Genomic DNA, 20,858 nt, shown 5'->3' with positions numbered 1-20,858 from the left:
TTCACAGAATCCCTTTGAATATGTAGTATTAGTATTTCTACTTTATGGATGAGGAAACAGCACACATGACATTAGACTCCTAGAGTATGACTTTTAAAGGTGCTGAGTACACAACTTCAAATTACAAGGGGGATCAAAATCAACTTTTTTAGTGGGACCATGCTTGCAATTTTACCTACAGAGAAACTCCCTCTTCTCCATAATAAACTACATATACAGAACCCTAGAATCCTAGAACTCCAGAAACATAGATCTGTAATATTTGAACTAATGGAACGGTTCTGTTAGCTGTCAGCATAGAAAGACTCATGTTCTTCCTTAACTGCCGCCTGCCATTAGAAAATAATATAAACACATACATATAATGCTTGATTTAATCACTGTTGTCAATGACAAAAAAATCTCCACATTGCCCCTTATATATGGAACACATCTCTGAACTATTTCATATTCCTCAAGAGCAGCTTCTGTTGTGATGCAAACAAGAAAAATTTCAACTTTTATTTAAAAAAATATTTGTAGCCCTTATGATTGTGAAGATAACCTTGAACACATGAACTGAGTACAAACCAATGCTTGCCTGAGTCTGCAGGGAACCTGAAGCAATAGCTCTGAATGGTATGAACTGCCCATTTATCTGAAACAGAATGTCACTATGATGCTGTGGCAGTATTAGCTGGCATTTTTCCAAAATGTCACAGAATTCAGCATTTTTGCCATGGAATTAACCAGCTTGCTGCAGCCATGTACCTGTTTGATTTACCTCCCTGCTTGCAGCTATTTTTTACTTTCCAGCTTTCCCTATAAGGAGCAGTTAATTGTATTGCAGTGCATCGTTCCATGTAGCCAGGGATCAAGGGGTTGTGGGGAGCCAGAACCAGAATTCAGCTTGCACTCAAGGAGCCGGCAGAGTAAACTGGCAAACTGGTCTGGAGTACAGTGCAGCAACCATGTCACTAGAGACGTCTAATGTGCATGAACAGCATCTAACAACTTATGGAGCTATCTGAATACAAATAATAAACCATAATAATGGGAGCAGGATTGGGCCCACAGCACAAGGGGAAAAATGCTAATAACTTTGCTTTACTATTTTTTTTCTTCAAGTATAGCCAGAGCTTGCAGTCTGGGAAAGCAGTGATGGGGTGAGGAGTCTGTAGTGGGTAGGAACAAGGTGTGGGGGATGTAGGGACCCACTGAGGTGGGACTCTTCAATGGGTGGGAGGAGGACCGGGAAGAAGAAAGCCTGGGGAGAACAGTGGGGGAGTCTTCAGCAGGTTAGTGGAGGACCGTATATAATAGGAATGGTAGGAGAAACTATAGGTGGACTGGAGAAGCAGTAAGGAGTTTGAGGAAGTCTGCAGTGGGGGGGGGGGGAGGAAGCAGGGAGGCTGGGGAAGAGAGAGGGGTCTGCAGCAAGTGGGAGGAAGCCGTGATAGGGGACGAGCCTTCTGCAACAGCAAGAAGTGCGGAGCAATGCTGGGGGGGTGGGCGCGCTCTGTGCAAAACGAGTCTCTGCAGCACAAGGCAAGCAATCGGGTCTGGGAGGAACATGATGAGAACAGTGACGGGGGGAGCGGTGTCACGTGAGCCTGCCACAGGCAGCAGGAAAGGGCCAATGAGCAGCGGCACACGTCAGCTGGTTGTACTATCCCCTTCAGAGGCGGGACTTCCGGCGCTGCCGTTGCCGTCACCGTGACAGCGGGGAGGAGGTGGGACCGGGAACCGGAAGTAGCTGTTGGGGGCTGAATTTGGAGAAGCCACGTCTGGTTAGGAGGAGTCGATTCAGCCGCGCCTGCTCCACACGCCTTGCTGCCCGGCGGCTCCAGCAGACGGCCGAGATCTGGATCCTCGACCTCGCGGTAGCCGGTCTGCAGTGAGGTGCCGGCGGCGGCCGAGCTCGGAGAGATGTCGGACCTGGGGGACTGGTTCCGGAGCATCCCTTTAATCACCCGTTACTGGTTCGCCAGCTCCATCGCGGTGCCGCTTATCGGCAAACTAGGCCTCATCAGCCCCGTCCATCTCTTCTTATGGCCCGATGCCTTCATCAACAGTTTCCAGGTAGGGCATGGACTACAAGTCCCAGCAGGCAAAGTGCCGCCTGAGCTCTAGGGTAGCTCGCCATAGGACCGCGCTCCGTGCGCTGTGCTTGCCGGGAATTGTAGGCGGGCCACTCTGGAGAGCGCTTTGCATGCTGGGAATGGGGGTAGGTTGATGCTGTGCCTATTGGGACGTGTAGTCCTTTCATACTTGAAGGGTCAATGTGAACTGCGGGGGCCTGAATACAGGCCTGGGACCCGCAGACATGGGTTTGAATCCCAGCCCTACTCACTATGTCTGGTGCCAGTGGGTGCCAGGGCCAGGGTACCCAGGCCATCTGGTCCAGGGAGCTCACTTTCATAGTAAAGGTATGGTGGCTTCAAGCAATGGGACCAGGCACCTGGGTGTGCTGCACTTCCAGTTATAGATGCGGAGCCCAGATCAAGGAGGCACTTGCTGGGATCAGTGTTCTGGCTGCTTAGGTCCCACACTGAATTATCTTGTATTAGGAAACAATTGCTTCATGCTCATTCCGTGTGTAAATGTATATGATAGGACGTGTCCTCTCCCTTTCCCTCCAAAACTGGGGAAGGAGGAGAAAGCCTTAGATGATGGGGATCCTATATCATTGCAACCATGGTGTCTACCAGAGAAGGGCTGAACACAACTTTCTCTGCAGCTTGTCCTTGTTCCAAGTATCAGCCCCAAAGTGGTTACAGTGAAGTAAGTGCAGAGGAAGTTGTGTTCAGCCCTTCTCTGGTAGACACCATGGTTGCAATGATATAGGATCCCCATGTATCTCTAATGCTACTAGTCCCTGCTGATTTATGGAACCTGGGATCTGAACACACAATTCTGAAATGTTGCAGATTGGAGTGTCTCACGTCAACTCAGAAATGGCAAGATTATTTCTGTGCTGATTACCACTTGCAGCCTGGTAAAATGCTGTTCATGATATCGATAGACAGGGACTTCCATAAAGCAGGTGCATAAATGCTAAAAATAGTGTTAGATATTATCTGAATGAAATTACACTCAGAAGGTTATTGTCTGAATTTCTTGCTCAAGGTCACCTTCCGTTGGATTAGGTGGAAAGGATTCTGGCTGGATGCCTTTAAAATAGTATAGAACAGTTTTGAAGACTTGTCTTGTTCTCTGGATCCCTTTTGGAAGTTAACTATACTGTATCTGGAAATTACTCAAAACTCTTAATAGCTTAACAGATTGTAGCAGGTAAGACATAAGCTAAAAGGACTTTTGACTCAGTGATATCACTGAATAAAAAATTTGATACACAGGAATCTTAAATTTGCTCCTTAATTTTCTTTGTATTCCATGGTAACAGACTAAAATGGAACACCACGATTATTCATTGATCTATAATTTATGTAAATATCCTCACTCTTTTTGATCTGGACAGATCTGGAGACCGATAACTGCAACATTCTACTTCCCAGTGGGCCCAGGAACTGGATTTCTCTATTTGGTGAACTTATATTTTTTGTATCAGTATTCATCACGACTAGAAACAGGTATGTTAATAATTACAGTATGTGCATGCTATAGGATTTAATGAGTTAGCAAAGAGAGAGCTTGTGGGAATGGTCAGTGACTCTGACTCAGGCAAAGCTCTTAAAGAGAAAGATAGCAAAGTGCTTTATGTTCTCTTAGTCAATTAAAAAAAAGAAAATTCTGAAAACTCAATTCATTACTTCCCTCCATTTTCTAGAAGTGACTTTTGAGTCTCCAGTCACTTAAGACCCAGTCCTGCAGCCATTCTGTGGGACCACTCATATGACTAAGGATTGTGACTTTCAGTTGTTGGATTTGGAACAGTAGGAGGAGACTTTACTACTCTTTTCATGGTTATAGTATCACTTAACATAAAAAAACCAGAAGATGTAGTCCAAACCACTAAGGGAGATAATCCATGTTGGACAAGTCACTTAACCACTTTGTCTGTTTCAGTTTGCCCGCTTGTAAAGAGTGGTGTGTTGTGAGTCTTAATGTTTATAAAGTAATTGGAAATGATCAGATTTATAGATGCTCTAGAACAATGTTTCTCAGCGACCGGTCCATTGACCAGCACCGGTCCCTGAGATCTCCCTGAAGGTATAGGAAGCCTGAGATCTCCGTGACATAGTATAGGAAGCCAGTCCCTGGTATCAAAAAGGTTGAGAAACACTGCTCTAGAAGAGCAAAGTAGTAGTATTGGTATGCAGAAGGTGTGTATAGCAAAACTTGTCTTTGCCAAGTGGTTTTATGTAAGTACCTCATTTATACTATATCTTAAAAGGGGAAAAAATTAAAATGCTAGGCTTGGTACCATGCTAAACTAAGTAAATCAAGGACATGCTTATGTATTTGTTTAAAAAAAATGAAACAACCTCACCCCCCCACCCAACACTCAAAACGATGGAATCAATGATAACATTGTATAAGATACACAATTGCAGATCTTGGTTGTATGTGCACTTGTAGCTCGTCCATGAGCAATGAGGTCTCAATGGGAAATCTTGATATTTATATTGCACTTATAATACTGAATGTCAAATGAAATTATATATTTTTATTAATAAGCTACATCCCACTGTGCATTGCTGGCTTTTATTATAGGAAGACAAGTTAGTACTACCATGATAAAACGCAATATGCATGTTCCGAAAATGTAATTGAGCAGTGATTTTTTTTTTCTAGGAGTACAAAAAAATGGACTGGTTCAGAACCCCTCCACCAACTTTTCTATCCCCTTTTAAAAAACTTGTTTGAGTACTATTGGACCTCTCAGTGAAACATTTGCTGGTTGCTCATAACGTAAATGCGTGCTGCTGTCAGTCTGTGAGCACAAGTATCATTATCAGTGAGATTGAGGGAAGTGAATGGCCCTTGGGGCTAGCTTATGAATTCATAGATTCCAAGGCCAAGAAGGGATCATTGTGATTATCTAGTCTGACTTGCTGTGTAACGCAGGCCACAGAACTTCCCTAAAATATTTCCTAGAGCATCTCTCTCAGAAAAACGTCTGACATTGATTTAAAAATGATCAGAGATGGAGAATCCATCTTGGTAAATTTTTCCAATGGTTAATTACTCTCACTGTTACAGATTTATGCCTTATTTCCAGTCTGACTCTGTCTAGCATCAACTTCCCGCCATAGATTGTGTTAGCTCTTCCTCTGTTTAACTGAAGAGCCCATTATTAAATATTTCTTCCTCATGTAGGTAGTTATGGACTAATCAAGTCACCCTTACCCATTTCTTCGTTAAGAACTGATAGCCTGCATTTTAAGGGCTATATATGGCTTTGAGCATTCACTGACGTTCTAGATAAATTTCAAAGTTCATGCTAAATTTTTTTTTAAAAAACTGCAAAATTCTAGAAGAGTCAGAAAGTACATTGTATCTCTGCGTTACTAGTTACATTTTAACAACGACTACCTCCCTACATTCCTGAGAAGACTGAGATTCTGATTCACGGTTTTTCTGTCTGAGTGACTGACGTCAACACTATCAAGAATAAAAAGGAACTAAAATAAGGGGCTATAATGAGATGGTTGTTTCAGACCTTACTGGTACTTATGTCATTTTGTCTGATACAGAAATCAGGAAATCTGCAGCTCGTATTTCTCAGGTATTTAAAGGGACAGTGAATAAATTAAATTTTGTTGTTGTTGTTTTGGTGTTTTATTCTTACAAGTAATCCTCAAGATTACTCAATGTGCAAAAGTTTAGAGGAAAAATATCACTCTCTGTTTTTTGTTTTGTTTTTTCTCCAGTGTGTTCATTTTGTCATGGTCAGTTTCCCTGGCATAGTTAATCACTTTTTCCTTTTGTTTGCCTGGATCTCTCATACAGCAACAGTAGGGAGAAAAACATATAATAAAATAAAAATATAATATAAAGAAAAAGGCTTAGTTGAAAGTTTCAGGCCCTCTCCCTATCTTTTAAAAGATGATTAGATTTAAAGTTGATGGTGTTCCATTTTAAGTAGGTTGAACTGCCTCAGATGTTAAAAATACAGTTAGCTCCTCTTTTTAACAATAGCTATATACTTTTCATATTTTGGAAACTTAACATAGTTGTAGGACATTTCTAGGTGCTATGGAATACAAATGTTTATAAACAGAACTCCGCCCTTTCTATTTCTCTTTTTATGGGCTGTGCATCTATACTGAGGGCAGTATAGATCCCTAAACATTTTGAAATTTAACAAATCAAGTGTGGTTTCTCTCTCTTTTTTTTTTTTTTTTTTTAAATCATGGTGGTGTTCCATGTATGTGTCTCAATGAGATCCTCACCTATGTTTTGATCCTGTCCTGGGATCTGGTAATATAGATCTATGTGAAGTTTCATAAATGTCAATGGGACTTTTACAGATACAAGGGGGTTCATGTTAGGAGATCCCAGTGCAGGATTGGAGCCAAAAATGTCCGCCTTTACAAATTTAAAAAACAAAACAAAACACCAAACAAAAGCCCAACAGTCTTGCTTTCTGACTGCCAGGTCTGCAAACTCAGCCTGAGATCTAAAGGTCAGGATGGTTTCTTTTTTGTTTTTGTGCATCATCGCTAATAGCAAAGGGTCTGCTACTCCAATTATACTCTGTGACACGTGAGCAGCCTCACTGTCCTTAGACGCTTTGGATGTAGTAGAAACCGGAACTAGATCAACAACTCCAATGCACAAAAAGAAATGGACTCCAGCTCACTCTTGTTCACCTATGTTGGCTTTGCAGGGTTAACCACAATCTTAAAATCCCAAACTCCTTATCTGCTCACTTTAGTGACCAAAATGATTAAATGGACATAGGGAGGAGATTGAGTAAGAAGTTGTCGTTTTTACAGTCACTTGTCAGAGTGGAAACATATTTTAATGTTTGTACATTTGCGGCTGTTCATGTGCACTTCCTAATTAACCTCTCCCTGCCAGTAATTGACTTTTTATGAAAGATTGGGTTAAGCATCTGTTTAGATTTGTAGAGTCAAAATTCCACTTAGTGGTTAAGTGCAGATCACACCGAATGGTAATTTTAATTTTTTTTTAAAAGAAATTGTCTAGATGTGCACATCATTTGTGCAGTATGCTGAGTGTCTTAAGTCTTTCAGCTTGTAGATTGTTTGAGTGTATATTATAGGACACTTTGTTTAATGGTTTCTTTTAAAAAAACACAGTAAATTAAACCACAAAAGCCCTATAGTTTGGATAGCTGCCACGGTCTGATTTTTAAGGTTCCTGAAAGCAAGAAAGGCAAAGGAAGATAAGGCAGAAAACTTTGCATGTTTGCTTGCCTTGTTGTATCCCTTGATACATACTGTGTGAAGTCAGATCCATATATGCCCCAACATCTAATCCAGCTCTGTTTGTGTCCCTTCCTGCCAACACTCCCAGAAAGAAACTTGTATGTTGGGGAGTGGAGCAGGGGAAGCTCATTTGCAGTGAAAAATAACTGGCTTCTTTACAGTCTGGTGTAAAAAACCCCCCCCCCCCCAAACAAACCCTGACACAATTCGGTAACTGATGCAATCTACCCTCATTATCCAGTGTGCCTATTCTTTGAAGCATCAAGGCAAGAGAGCACCATCCAGCTGTACTAGCTTAGTCAGCTTGCAACTCAGGGAAGAAGGAGGGATGTTTGCCTTTTTTAGAAAGGTAGAGTGTAAACTTACAATCGTGTACAAATAAGTCAAAAAGGAATAATGATGGATTTTTAAAAAATAACTTGGAGTATTTAGAGATTTACTAACAAAATGATCAAGTTCTTAGATGATCACATTTTGAAAATGCTATTTTCTCAAATGTTGTAATTCCAGTGCACTCAAACACCAGAGAATTGCATTTGGCACCATGTGTTGTTTCCACTGACCAAAAACAGAGGTAGTCTCTTGGGATATGGTGTGATCTGAACTCTTGACAACTGTTTTGCTAACTGCTTTATTTGTTTATAGGTGCTTTTGATGGAAGGCCAGCAGATTATATGTTCATGCTTCTGTTTAACTGGATTTGCATCGTTGTATCCTTCTGTTCATCAAGTTCTTGGCACACTTTGCTTCTTGTATTTATGCCTAATATAAGTCAGTTTCATAAAACAGTTTTTATCAGCGAAAAGTACTTAAATATAATTTTCCACAGACATTAAAAGATGACTCCTATCCTTCAGGGCAAGCCAATGGGATTATTTTTGAGTGAAAACCCAATAATTGTGCTAGTTCAAAGTTCCAGTTTGTCTGATGGCGTTGGAGACTGTGGTTTTGTTTACGCACAAGAACATCAGAGCAGTACAGGCTTTCCTAGAGTTCACTGAAGTGTGCCTATACTGACTATTTGTGGTCCACCACTAGGGCTGGAAGCAAATTTAGTGTCCATGTCCATCCAATCCTTAGCTACCAAATAGATTGTCAATTGTGCTGGGGTATGTGTGAACTCTTGTTCACTGTGAATCGTATGGTGACCACAGAACTAATGTAATGAAGACCACCAGATGGTAACAATTTTCAGTACTGACCCAGGCCTGAATCATGTCAGTGATCTTGAGGTGAAAGGCTTAATATCCTGTTAGAAATTCCAGGGTCATTTACTTCCCTGCCCTTCAGGTCTTCCTTTAGAGGTTGCACTGATATATTTTAATAGCTTCACTGGTGCTACTTCTTCACTTTTCTCTACTTTACCTCATATTAGTTCATTTTTCAGAAAACCATCTCCTTTCCTGGAGTCTCTCTTCCTGCAATCTCTTACTCCGTACGGTCACTTATGACAGCGCTGTGCCCAGAGAAAGAACAGGAGATGTGACTTTAACACAAACTGTGGTGACAGTTAGGAGACATACTATGAAGAAATGCCACCTTCTTAATCAACAGATGTGCTCCCTGTTTTTCTTCTAATCATTTCTGCTAACTTCAGTGTGGAGAGAGAATCTTTACTCCAGTTAGCCCCGCAGAGCCAAGAGAGAGACCGGAAGATGACCTGGATTCTGCTACACTGCTAACAAAACTATCAGTTGAATTCTGACTTCAGAATCTTGGATAGGTGCTGATGTAAGAATCTGATCATAACTTGTCTTTCAGACCCCTAGGTAGAGTTTGCAGTTAGAATACTTCTCTTAACGTGCAAATAGAGCAAACATGGTACGGAAGTCTGTAGAAAACCCCCAGATCCATAGTGTCATACTTTCTGTTTCTGACTATAAGTGCATTTTGATACTACATACAATTACTGAGGAATGATACTATTTGTTAAAACAGCAAGCAGGTACTTCAGTTTCCTAGTCATCATAGTAGCACTGAAACACTTCATCAGTAAATTTCAGGCCACTCTTTGTTTTCTGTTACTTGCTTGTTATTAGCAATATTAAATTTTCTGGTTATCTGCTTGCCATTTTCCTTGAAGTTATAAATAATACAGTATTTGTTCTTAATAACTTTAAACAAAATGAAGGAGAAGTGTATGATGAAGTTCTGGTCCTTTTAAACATGCTTTTTGAAAAGGACGCCAGCTCCAGCCTGCTTAGTCTCGGTACAAAGCGAAGGGTTGAATGGACATGAAAAGTGAGCGCAGTCTCTCAGGTCTAGGTGGGGTCACTGCATGTCATAATTGAGGCTCATTGGAAGGGCAATGTGGGAAAACTTGCAGTGAATCTGTTCTGTGGATGCTTAGAGGAATTAATTTGCCAAGGCTTTTGATCCAATACTAAGTTTTCTTTTAAAAGTAAAAATAGGAGCTGAGTCAGTTTAAAAATCACCTTGGTCTGTCACATTTTTTTGTACTGTATTTTCCTTAATAGTTCAATGAAAGATAACCGGCTTGGTGATGGACATGCAGGTAAGCATGACACAATTTTCAAAAGGAAGCTTTATAACTTTACATTTAACTATAGGCAGAATATTTTTTAATGTCACTAAAGTGTGTGTGTGTGTGTGTGTGTGTGTGTGTGTGTTGGTTACACATCGGTATTTTGGGAAATAGCCCCAGCATGAGAAGTCAGCGATCTTAGCGGGGCAATAAACGCTATTAAACTTTTGGTTTTGCTAGAGATGATTAGCTCGTGGCACAGCAGGCCTGGGTGCGTTGTGAAACTCAGTTGCACAAATAAGGGGTGAAATCCTGGCCTTATTGAAGTCAATGGGAGTTTTGCCATTGACCTGAAAAGGGCCATAATTTCATCCATGGACTTTATTTTTCTCTCTGCTGATAGATGGACATTAAGGACCTACGGAATTTACTTTTTTACCCTTTGAGCTAAAAAAACAGTTCTTGGGTTCAATAGTGAGCCTCCTCAGAAGGAATCCCATTTTAAGTGAATTCACATTACTTTACAAATGATCTGATCATCTAAAAAAATCAAAATTTAAGGTTTATATGAAGTGATGCATGTTTCTATGACAAACACCACCCAAGGTTCATTTCAGTAATGTAAAGTGGCAGAGTGTCACAGGAAAGATTAAAATAGATCTTAATAAGAGAGTCTGTCCCTTGGATCAGGTCAGTTGGCCTAAAGAAACTTTTTGGGTGGTGAGGACTTCTTATCTGTGATTAAAAGATATGTTGTTTCTGAGGTACATTTGTTTTAGTCTTGTGTGTTTCTTCTGTTCTCTCCTCAATTCCTGTTCCCTTCTGATCTTTGACCACTTCTCTCATATACTCTGTACCTCTCCTTCCCCACTTCCTCCCTGGCTCTGGCATTTCTAGTGTCTTGCATTTTTGCATAAGACCTTGCTGATAATCCCTGGGACAATGCACTGTATTATCCCCAGAGATAAATCATGATTGTGCATCTACAGTCTGAAGTGAACCCTGCACCCAGTTAAAGGCACTCTGAAAAAGGCAATGGAAAAAAGTGATGTGGACTGGGGAAAGTTTCCTCCCCTATACGTTGTTCATAAAATTAATACTGCAGTCACCCTGTGTGGTGCTCTTTGAGTTGAGACTAGTCTGTTGATTTTCATAGATTCCAAGGCCAGAAGAGACCACTGTAATCATCTATCTGACTTCCTGCATAAAGGTCATAGAGCTTCCCCAGAACAATTTCTAGAGCAGATCTTTTAAAAAAACATTCAGCTTGATTTAAAATTTGCCACTGATGGAAATTCCACCACAACCCTTGGTAAACTTAAATCAACTATTCATAGATAGAAATTCCAGTTGTCTTATAAATTCATATACAGTGTTTGTAACACCAAAAAGTGTGTCTAATTATTATCATATACTTTTGTGTGTGTGTGTGTGTGTGTGTGTGTGTGTGTGTGTGTGTGTGTGTGTGTGTGTGTGTGTGTGTGTGTGTGTGTGTGTGTACACAACACCAAGAAAATGGTGTTCATGGGATTAGCCTATATTTTCTTAAAGATCTTACTACAAACAAACTGATTAGCTGGACTTAATCCTGTTCTTTTTAAAAATCTTTTCAAAGTTTATATATTGTTTCTGTTATTCCAGTAAACAAATACTAGTTTAATAGAAGTTCCATCTTATAAGTCCTGCGCTATTTTCAACACAGAACTCCAAATACAGCATACTGCTATTTCTGTCCTCTTAGGGCTTGTCTGTTAGAAAAGCTGCACTGATTTAACTAGGTTGTTTTTAAAGTTAAACTAGCACTAATCTCCATTCAGATGCATTTAACTTGGTTTAACTCTTGTGCAAATCAGTTTAGCCTAATTCAGTAATCTTAAGATAACGGAAGTTGCTTATTCAGTGCTGTTCTTCAGTTTAGACATATGCAGCAGACAGCTATGGAAAATACTGAATGTATTGCACTGAATATATTTCCTAGCTGTGTCTTCACTAGGTTTCTATAATAGCTGCTACTGGAGTGATTGAAGTCCTGCAATCATTTCTCAGTCCCTGAAAAAAATATACATCTGACTTTTTAAGTCTTCCAAGAAGTGGGAAGTCTGTAATACTTCTGGCAGACACATAAGTGCAAGTACATTACTAATAGGGTATCAGCTCCAGCAAGTTAGTGAAAGTAGTTTCCCGCACGGTAAGACAGAATGACTTGTTGGTTCATTTGCTCACCAGTTACCCTCATGAACTTGTTATGTCATGGGCATATACATGCAGGAAAGGCCCTGCAGTGTAGTTATTAGAGGATCTATGCTGATGTATAGTGCTAACAAAGCATTTCTAAAGCTAGCCTTCTCTTTAAGTTCCTTATAGGTTTTATGTGGATATAATAATTTTTGCTTTGTTTCTTTGTTTTGCAGTTACTGATGATTCCCTTGATCATGTCAGTGCTTTATGTCTGGGCCCAGTTGAACAGAGACATGATTGTATCATTTTGGTTTGGGACAAGATTTAAGGTACAGCATACAGGATGTTGGCATAGTTCTCTTCTGAGATTCTCCCTTCCCCCCATAGTCTAAACGAATTTCATGCTACCCATTGACAGGGGCTGGATGCAGTTCCTTCTGGAGTCAGCCACAAGGTAGATCCTCTCTTCAGAGAGAGGTTTTGCTGCCTTCCCAGAGCTCCCAGCCCCTTCTGGACAGAGAAGATCAGAGTTCAGTACCACTGTGTCTCATATGGTGTTAGCTTGCAGTATAAAACTGCTATGGGTGCCCCCAAAATAGAGATGAACTTGTCTGAAAAACACACACGCAAAAGACTTTCTGGCCAGCATTAACTTGAATAAAAGCCACCTTTCTGCAATAAATCATTTCCTGCATCGGTCAGTTTTCACTCAGTAAAATGTTCAGGTTTTGAATAATTTCCTCTTCTACAACCCAGCTTCTTTTTGTCTGAGGCCGCAGTGAAGTTCCGTCTTGTTTTTGCTTTTTTTTTTTTTTCCTGATGGCTGTCTGTTACTTTGGGAATGACTGGGATACCACGAGTTTCGTGTTATTATGACTTTCTTTCAGACTTAAACCTGCAGTGGAGGATTGAGTGTGAAGGAGACATTTGTTTAAACACTGATAGTTTTTATATAAATGTAAAGCATTAATGCTTACACTTAATTTAAATGTTCTGGTTGTTAACTTACCAGAATGCGTGTAGTATCTATGTTTAAAAGATGCAGTGATTACACTGATGAAGATGCAAAGGAATTTGTGCAGCCTTAACTCTCCTTTGGCATTCATGACTTCTCTATTTTGTTTGTATATTCTACTAGGCTTGTTATCTACCCTGGGTTATTCTGGGATTCAACTACATCATTGGAGGATCGTAAGTATTCATTATTCTTGTTTCCATGAGATATAAAGGTTTTCTTTGATCGAGTACAGTTCTGTATCTTACCCATTAAGAGGGATGGTTGGAAGCAATAACATCAAAATAAGGGGACGTCAAGCCAACTGATAGACTAGCAAGATGACTGGTAACGTTCAGATATTTGTAATATGATGACTTTAAAAGACCAGTGATATTCTGACTCAGGCTTGGGAGCCGCAAGTGACTCATTAATGTGTCTCCTGTGGTTTTGCAGTCCAAAATATTAAAATGCCATGTGATTTTAATTAGCCCATCAGGATGCTTTTACATGTTGTTAACCAATAGAATTGATGTTAGAATTATATATATAAAAATAGCAAATGAAACAATGAATTCACGCTTCTGTGGCTCTGTTGGGTAATGATGATTGCTCATTTGGCTCCTGAATCACTGAGGTCGGAGTATCACTGTTCTAATCTAAATATGAAAATAAATGTGACCCTGAAATCTTGTAGAAAACATAGGGAAATAGTCCCTTGTTTTTCTAGTATGTTAAGGGATTAGGTTTTCTTATAAAGGAAGATTTCAACCATCAGGATTTGCAGCTATTGCTCTTCCTAAAAGCACAGGCTTAACTAATACCTCTGATGGAATAGTTACGTCCTACTCCTTTGTTCTTGTTAAGTCTTTACCTGCTGCCTTTTCCCCTAAGCCTGGCCCCACAGTACATTTAAAGATGAGGAGGGGAAAAAAAAGAGAAACTGCAACAATCCTCCCTACTCCTCAGATCTAATCTGGTGTTGATGTTGATAGTGAAGTCTATTAAGAGGTATCTTCACCCCCTGTATTAATGAGGCTGTAATGCCTGTGACATCTTTAGCAGGCACACAAAAAGTACACTGTAGCTGAAAGATTTCACAAAATCAACAAGTTCTGAACCTGAAATATTTCTTCTTTCCTTGCAGCATCATCAATGAGCTGATAGGAAATCTGGTTGGACACCTGTACTTCTTCTTAATGTTTAAATATCCAATGGACTTGGGAGGAAGGAATTTTCTAACCACGCCCCAGTTTCTGTAAGTTTTTGTTTTTTAAACAAGTCATTTCTTTGGCATAGTCTTCTAGGGATACTGCATTTAATGAACTAAAAGGACTCATGCATCACCTTTTAAATATATTTGCTGGGATTGGGACATAAGACTGATTCCCGAGGCTAATCAGCCAATGACTGGGACAACTGCTATACCTTCTTACGTAGAAATAATAGATCAGATTAGACTGGCATTCAGCAACCTTTCTCTGACCATGGATAGCATCAGAGTAAAGTGCAAGAAACTTGGTAGTACATAATTGTGGAATAAAAAGCCCATATGGGAAATGTCTTCTCAACACTGTCAATCAGTGATTGGTTTATGTTATTTTCTAGTCTAAAGAAGTGATGGCATAGTGTATTGAATGGCAATAAAAAGACATGCCTGGATATTATACAAAGGCAGTATCTATCTGCACACCTTGATTATAGAATTGTCTTTATTTTACTTTCTCATTGTTTTTTTCTTTCTCCTGTTAATTACATGTTATCCATTTTCTTGCCCCATTCCTCTAGTCAAAAGACAAGTAAACCTATAGTACAGGGGGGTCAAACTCATTTGCTGTGGCGGACCAGATTTGAATTAAATGTACTTCAAGTGGGCCGTACGTACCATAAATCAAAATACTAGGCACTACTGGAGTGCTGTGTCTCGGGCACACAGCGCTCCACGTGCTGCTGCCAGAGTACACAGATCTCATGGCAGCGCGCGATGCTGTGAGATGTCGCATCGTCATACTCCCTGGCGGCAGTGTGTGCTGCCGTGAGGGGCCGGACCATAAAGGTTGGCAGGCCATATCTGGCCCATGGGCTGGATGTTTGACACCCCTGCTATAGCAGCTACATTACAGAGGCCAGTTCTAGATCGCATTTGGCACTGTTGGGTATAAATTGCAAATTGGTATTACAAATCTGCATTGTGTGTGGCAGGCACATGAGTAAAATAACTGGGATTCAATGATCTGTTAATGGTTTTAACTTTGAAAATGCTAGTCAGATGAAAAGTCCCAGGATCACTACTTCAGCAGTATATATTTTTTCCCTGCCATGCTCTTGCTAATGACTTTGTTGACCCCCTCTTTAAAACCCAAGCTGTCAATTATAGAATGAGGTACAGGATTGAATTACATTTACGCAACACTGTACAACTTCCAACAGCATGGCGGGGGGCTCAACGTTACACTTTAACTGTCTTTGCTGGTTCAAGCCCTCCTGATAACCCTAATTTTTCCATAAAGATTAGAAGACAAAGGGCTGCTTAAAATGTCTTTCAAGGGAATAGCTGTCCTGAAATGACCATCAATGTTGATTATTTATAATTCTCTGTCTTTTGATTCCAATTATTATTACATTTAATTTCTCTCAATATATTAAGAACATAAGAACGGCCATACTGGGTCAGACCAGTAGGAACAGTTCAGTATTCTGACTTGAACAGAAGCACTACAGACTACTTCTAAAGAGGCACCAATTCTGGTTTTTATCATGTATGCTGTAGGAACGTTCTACAAGTAGGACATAACATTAAGACATTTAGGATGTTCTGTTTGCAAAAACAGTATTGAAGTGGGTCTTTCCAGTTTTCTGTGTCTCAGATTTTTAATGACCAAATTCAATCATGGAGTAGGAAGGGTCAGTGTCTTCTTGCTCCAGAGATGAATTTGACCCTAGATCTGTAGAATATTTGAATTTTTTAAAGAATGGTATGATGAAGAGGAAGAATGGTCCAGTGGTTAGAGTGCCAGCCTGAGATTTGGGAGACCTGGGGTTCAGTTCCCTGATCTGTCTTGGGCAAGTCACTTACTCTCTGCCTATAGGAATCCCTGTCTCACAAGGGTGTTGAGGAATCCAGTGGAAGATGCTCAGATACTGGGGGCCATATAGGTATCTGAGAGGTTTCTACACACCTCTTGTTTCCACTTAATCATAGTGTAAGACTGTATAAGCGTGTGGGTTTTTTGGGGGGGATGGGGGGGCTATAAATACCTATTTCATAGGGTGTTATGGCTTAATAGTTATAAAGCAGATTATGTGATGGTGCCCTGTATAAATGTAAAGCCATATTTTTATCAACTAAAAATGAGCTATGACTCAAGCCCATGATGCTTAAAGAACAACTGTACTATATTCAGCTCTTGGTCTCTTTCTCCCTTCTACCCCCCATGTTTGTTCCAGATATCGCTGGCTGCCAAACAGAAGAGGAGGGGTATCAGGATTTGGTGTGCCGCCTGCTAGTGTGCGAAGGGCTGCAGAAGATCAACAGGGGGGTGGAAGACACAACTGGGGCCAAGGTTTTCGGTTAGGCGACCAGTGAAAAACTGCTGCTTTTGGCAAACAGTTGCTGCACAGAGAAATAATCTTTCCTGGTGCAAGGTGTGCTTCAGAACTGAGTTTTCTCTCTAGTGCTGCTGGAGTTGACCCATACAAATTTTTTTTCTGGCACAAGACACAATTAAGAACTACTGAAGAAAAATGTAGATTTTACCCCAGAAAGTAGTGCTCAATTCAGTACTGCCATTAAAAAGACCGCCTTAGTATTGTCCATCTGTCATGGTTCATCCCTTCCACCACTCTCCTCTCTGATGCAGTGAAAGATGTTGATGGGTTTTGTCTGTGTTTCTCTTCCTCTGATATGTGAAGTGTTAAGAATCCAGTGCGTGGCCAAAGGATGGCTCAAAGTAACGTCTCCATCAGTACACCTAAAAGGCTGATTCATCAACATTTATGCTTGGATTCTAGAGTCTTCAATAACTACTTCTTAGGTGGCAGTAACTAACAGCAAGATTAAAAGTTTTAGAAGCTTCCTTTCAGTTATCAAACTGTATTTCAAGAAAGCAGCTTTGTTTTCTCTTGCCATGAGACATTGATGAAGAGATGCTGCCCTCTGCACTGCAGCAAGAAAGGGGAAAGGATAAGGGCAACAGATGGCTTTCTTTTCAGTTTCTTACGGCAGTTACCAATATTCATGGATATCTAAATCTCTCCGAACCCTCGGTGTAATGTACAAGATTTGCTGTGTTTAAACCAAGGTTATGGCTGTCTCCTGAAATCTGAAAAATGTTGGCTTCAGGGTTTATATTTTAGTTGCAAAATTGAATAGAACAAATCTTACTTTACAAGTAGAAAATGTCACATTTTGTGTGTTCATGTGAAGGGTACTGACTGCAGAGTTATGTCTGTATTAATAAACTGAGACTACTGCATTCTCTTTAAAAGTTCTTAAGAAATTAAAGAATCAACACTGGGAATAAATTTAGTCCATGTTACAAGATATAGTAGAATTGATTGCTTTTCTAAGGCCTTTCTCATTCTCAAACAAGAAACTATATAAAGCTGTTAATCAGTTCCTCTTTTTGCAATTAACTCAATTTTTCTCTTATGGAGGGAAATGATTGATAGACATCTACAGTGTTCTCCTAATATAATTATGAGGCAGTGGGTTCTAGTGAGCAGAGCACAGGGCTAGGAGCCAGGAAGTTTTAATCCTGGCTCTTCCCACTAATTAACTATATGGCCTTGAGCAAGTTACTTAGCTTCCACATCTCCATTTTCCCATCTGTAAAATGAGGCTCATACCACACAGGCTCAATTAGGTTTATATCGTGCTGTGAAAACGGGAAGTGCTAAATATTATTATTACTGCTGTTTTTCTTCTGGCAGTAAACTTGTAGGTTTCTAGATACTGTATTTTCCACTCACCTTGAACCTGGGAGAAAATAAGCAAATTAGACATCATCCTTTTATCTGTGACTGGCTTTAAACACGCTATAATTATGGTGGTCTTCTGGTTCCTGGATAAATGCAGGGAACTGCTGATCATGTTAATGGCTGTACAGTTATATGGAGGTTCAGAACTCACTTAGCACTTCTAGTTTCAGTAATAAAGTTTTAAAGATGCTGTTGCCTTACCTTATTTATATTTTAATATTTTAGGTGGAGAGACTCAACTGGTGTAAATGCTACGGTACTTATTACCGTTAGTAATGCTGACTTGTCACATCATTCATACAATAGTCATGTTGCAGCTGGTCTCCAATTAGTCATATGTATGTCACTGTTTCCAAAGCAGTTGTCTTCATTTTAGAAGTAGGATCTAACTGTTAAGCAAAGTGACAGTTTAAGTGATTGTCACATAGATTATGATTTACATGCATTCTAGTTGAAATTAATCTCTGTGCTAAGGGGCAGCACAATGGTTTGTGGGATTTAAGCATGGCATAAGTGTTGGGACTGTCCCTCTGCACAGAGGTGAATTTCACTCTCCAGTGCACACTGCATGAGCACTGTTTTCTGTGACTCTACACATCAAAGATGTTTGCAAGGATACGAGAAGATTTTGACATGAGATTCTTGGTTTAAACACTTTTCAAAGACCAAGGTGACTGGCTTTGCAAATTTGGAACCCTGAACTAACTTTAAATTGGCTTTGAATATTCTGCATTTCACATTTGATGACCCACAGCTCTACCTGTGTGTACTCGAGTCTACACTGACCGTGGCAGAGTCTCTTGTTAGAAGGAGGCACTGATTTTCCCTTTTGTACAGAGAATTTCCCTTTTTGTAACCAATTTTTTTTGTTAACAAAGTTTAAATTAAAGTTTTAATCTCTGAAGTTGTCTGTTTTGCTGAATCACGCTTAAGCTTTCCACAAACTTTTGATTTATTTCTGAAGAGCCTCTAACAACCACCCTGTTTCATGCCATCTCTCCTTCTCAGTCAAAATCCTCATGAGAATGGCCCACTTTCTGGATCGTGTCCTCACTGAAACCACTCTTACCAAAGTCCTCAGCTGCCTAGAGCACTCTTCTTTTTCTTCATTCTGCCTATTATTTATACCTTTCTGTAGTGCCCATCTCCACTGGTTTTGACAGTCTGCTGCATCCCTTTCCCCTCGTTGCTTGTGTCTTTTCATGGTTCTCTTTTTACCCACCTGTTTGCTTTTTCCTGGATCCTCTTCTCTGTGTCCTTCCTCCTTTGGAATTTCCCAAGAACATGCCCTGGAAGCCCCTTTTACAACTCAAGCCTTCTCCTTGGGTGACTTTAGTCAAACCTGTGGATTCAGCTCTGACCTTTATATTTAACTCCCAAGCCTACCCCCACCTCATGTCCTTGCACCATCTCTCCAGTTAAGCATCTGTCTCTTCTATATCCTTTTGGATGTCCAAATTCATTCTGTCTAAAACTGTGCCCCAGCTGCCACCCCCTTTGCAATGAGCGAATAGCCTATCAGCCACATTCATAATCTCATTGTCAATCTGACTTCTCTTGTTCATTATTTATTGAGTTAGCACAGAGGCCCCAATTGAAATCACAGCCAAGTTGTGCAAGGTGCTGTGCAAACACATTGTGCGCTCCTTGGGCCAGAGACCGTCTCCTACTATAAAACAGACAGGAGGGGAAACGGAAGCATAGGGAGGTCAGGGGAAGAGCCATTCTAGTGCCCTATTTTGTAGGCCAATCTGCCCGTTTCCCCTCAATATCCAAGCAGTCATTTATTCCATGTTTATTTTGCTCTATTCTTTAAAATCTGTCATTTGCCTTAATTTTCTGTTAAATCAGCTGGTTCCTGACTATTAGAAATGATTGGGAAAATTTTGACAAACAGGATGGAAGTTTTGGTGAAAACTTAATCCCATTTTGAGCAGGTCCAATGACACTCTTCTCTGTGATCACCACGTTGTTCCTTTTCTTCCCATTTGTTCATAATGCTGCTAGTTAGACCATATTCATCTTCCACTGCTCTGTCACTTTCTTCTCTTGCTTTGAGCTCCAGGGTTCTTCAGTAATAATCCTTGCCTAGGTCTCTGGTCGTAGTATAATCTATAAATGGCACTCTCATTGTGAATGATTTACTGAGTGACTCGAGTGGTCACACTTCATTTTACTGCTACCTAATCATTATAATGCAAATTTGTAGCTCTCATGGGTGATATTTTTACCTTCCAGATGAGCTTTTGCTCTGCATTGCAGACTGACAGGAAGCTTGGTATACTGTTATACCATTGAGAATTTACTTCATTTTGTTATGGGGTGAGGGGAGAAGAGAATGAGGAAGGAGATTGACTTAAAGGGTCCCTGGAGATCTGTATTAATTGCCAGCTTCAACTACAGACTTCCTGTGAGACCGTCAGCAAATAACTTAATCTCACAATACCTCCATGCCTCATCTGTAAAATGGAGATAATACAGTTTTTCTCCAACTCTTAGTCATGTGCTATCATCGTATAGGACAGGGACCGTCCCTTACTATGCATTTATACAGTGCTCAGTATAGAGCCCTAATCTCAGTTAAGGCCCTTTAGGCATTACTGTAAACCAGGGAATAAACAACTCTGTTTTATCTGACGTTTTGAATGATCAACCTTTTCTCTTTGTCATAAATGTAGGTAGGATTGGAAGGATTAGATTCAGTGTCAATTTCACCTTCACTATACGCCCCAACAATGAAAAATTATTTCCATAGATAATTGAAATTTACAGAGACAAAGTAGGAAAAATGCTGCTTAAGAACTTAGTTTCATTTAAGGATATGTACTTTGAATATTTTGACATATGGTATTGCTAGTTTGTGTTTAATGGTTATAAAGCT

General features: G+C 40.2%; 1 protein-coding gene across 1 annotated transcript; it reads left to right on the top strand.

Annotated features, from left to right (window-relative positions):
- Nucleotides 1-1,727: 1,727 nt before the first annotated feature.
- Nucleotides 1,728-18,963, top strand: DERL1 (derlin 1). The gene is made up of 8 exons (XM_067530962.1): nt 1,728-2,061; nt 3,461-3,572; nt 7,986-8,050; nt 9,829-9,855; nt 12,237-12,332; nt 13,142-13,194; nt 14,145-14,255; nt 16,445-18,963. Exons 1-8 carry the CDS (start codon nt 1,909-1,911, stop codon nt 16,581-16,583), a joined length of 756 nt encoding a protein of 251 aa, XP_067387063.1. The 5' UTR covers nt 1,728-1,908; the 3' UTR covers nt 16,584-18,963.
- The last annotated feature ends 1,895 nt before the right edge of the window (nt 18,964-20,858 follow it).

This window comes from Emydura macquarii, unplaced genomic scaffold, assembly GCF_026122565.2.
Source record: "Emydura macquarii macquarii isolate MOO-44397 ecotype Brisbane River unplaced genomic scaffold, CSIRO-AGI_Emac_v2 contig_369, whole genome shotgun sequence".
NCBI lineage: Eukaryota > Metazoa > Chordata > Testudines > Chelidae > Emydura > Emydura macquarii.
Note: the sequence above shows the minus strand (reverse complement) of the source record. Positions and strands in the feature narration are given on the sequence as shown.